The sequence below is a fragment of the Austrofundulus limnaeus genome, unplaced genomic scaffold, assembly GCF_001266775.1.
Source record: "Austrofundulus limnaeus strain Quisiro unplaced genomic scaffold, Austrofundulus_limnaeus-1.0 Scaffold16, whole genome shotgun sequence".
In the NCBI taxonomy this organism is placed as follows: Eukaryota; Metazoa; Chordata; class Actinopteri; order Cyprinodontiformes; family Rivulidae; genus Austrofundulus; species Austrofundulus limnaeus.
The window spans coordinates 637,592-639,560 of record NW_013952418.1 but is presented as its reverse complement, the minus strand read 5'-3'; the positions used below and the strand labels follow the sequence as shown (position 1 = coordinate 639,560).

Below are 1,969 nucleotides of genomic sequence, written 5' to 3'. Positions count from 1 at the left end.
ATATATATATACACACACACACAATAAATCTAAATTTATTGTGTTCCCTCAGGCCACCTGCGCTGGGACCAGCTTTGCCCCCCGGGTTTTCCCGAGCCCAATATGACAGCGATGATGAAGATGAAGAAGCTCTTCCAGGACCAGCTCTGCCCCCAGGCTACCAGGCCGAGCCCTCCAGCAGCGAGGGGGAGGATGTGATCGGACCCATGCCGGCTAAAGGACCTATTGAAGACTCTGTGGCTCTTGATTTTGAGCGCAGAGCTCGAAGGATGAAGGAGAAGCTGACAAACGAGGTTAGTCCTTTTTATTTTCTCCAACCAAACAGAAAACAACGACCCGCTCAGCTGGGCCGTGAGAGGCCGAGCAGCTAAAGCCTTTCCTCTCTACACTCGGTGTGAACAGGACGCTCCTGAGGTGGTGACCAGAGAAACATGGATGACGGAGCTCCCGCCGGAGCTGCAGCACATCGGCTTAGGGGCTCGAACTTTCAAGAAAAGGTCCGGTCCGGAGAACAAGGATCGCTCTGTGTGGACGGACACTCCGGCAGACCGAGAGCGAAAGGCCAGGGTACGTAAAAAAAAATAAACCTCTTATCCAACGAGTTGCTTGAGTCTGTTTTTTATACAGTTGTTTTTCTCCAAAAGGAGCGCGTCGAAGGCAAGAAGACCGGCGAGGTGAAGAAAGACGAAGCCCCACAAGTTTCCCAGAAGGACTCTGAAATGGCCGAGAAAGTGTCGAAATACAACGTAAATACTTCCTCCTTATTTTACTGAAACGTTCGTGTTTCTGTCAAACTCAGGACTGAAGCCCCGCCCCCCTCTCTCTCCGTTTTCAGGAGTCCAAACGGGCCGAGTCCTTGATGAGCTTGCACACCAAGAAGATGAAGGAGAAAGCGAAGGAGAAAGCGGACACACCGGCGGAGAGGAGGCCGTTCGATCGCGACGCCGACCTGCAGGTGAATCGGTTCGACGAAGCCCAGAAGCAGCGGCTGCTGAAGAAGTCTCAGGAACTGAACACACGGTTCTCCCACAGCAAGGACCGCATGTTCCTGTAGCCCCCCAGTCACAGGGGGTTCTGTTACAAACTGTTGGTGGGACGGGGCTGGATTCATGAGGATGAGCTGGAGTTTTAAATCAGGACTGGATGATATGGAGAAATATTCCAGCAAATAATGTCTTTTTTCATGTATTTGGATATAAATACTCAGTTTTTTAGATTGCAATATGTTTGTAGATACAGAGATGTAATAGTTTCTTTAATACTAATCTTGACACGTTGTTTTTCACTTTTTTTCGTAAATATTTTACACGTTTAAAGTCAGGTTTTGTTGCATTAAAGTTGYTGTGACCGACAGTGAAAATGAGAAATAAGCCATTTCTAATTATGAATAATTGAGTTTAAGCACAGCCAGTTTGTTAAAATCTGAACAAGATGATGTGTTTTTATGTAAGGTGTTCAGAAAATAAAGCAAAGCCATTTTTTTATTTTGTCTTTATTTCACCTGTCATTAAAGACAGACCGGAAAAAACCAAGACACTCCTCCCTCTTCAGACACTCCTCCCTGTTCAGACACTCCTCCCTCTTCAGACACGCCTCTAGGCTGTCCCCGGTTTAGTGCGTCCAACTGGAGGCGTTGGGAGCAGTTTTGCTGCTCGGAACCCGGCTTGAGAGTTTGATGTCTTGCAGTGAAGTGTTAGCAGCATTAGCAGTGTTAGCGGTTGCTTTTGTCACAGGCTGATGATGTCATAAAAGCTGGACACCAACTTCAATGGCTGTGTTCCATTACAAAATACGTAATTGTAAAGTTCAACATTTAAGATTTTACTTTTACATTTCAGTTTAGGACTTAATATTTACATATTTATTTATTTAACATTTAAATTGAACATTTAGTAAAAATTTGCAATACGTAGGAATAATGGGCCTCATGCAAGAACATGTTCGTATTCTTATCCTAAATTTCTCTTAC

At 45.3% G+C, this 1,969-nt stretch overlaps 1 protein-coding gene across 1 annotated transcript in view; it reads left to right on the top strand.

Annotated features, from left to right (window-relative positions):
* gpalpp1 (GPALPP motifs containing 1) overlaps window positions 1-1,484 on the top strand; it is a 2,422-nt gene extending 938 nt beyond the window's left edge. The window contains exons 4-7 of the mRNA XM_014003016.1: window positions 53-293; window positions 403-567; window positions 645-746; window positions 836-1,484. Of these exons, the coding sequence (XP_013858470.1) occupies window positions 53-293; window positions 403-567; window positions 645-746; window positions 836-1,054 (727 nt within the window). The 3' untranslated portion in view covers window positions 1,055-1,484. The remainder of the gene's footprint in view (window positions 1-52; window positions 294-402; window positions 568-644; window positions 747-835) is intronic.
* The last annotated feature ends 485 nt before the right edge of the window (window positions 1,485-1,969 follow it).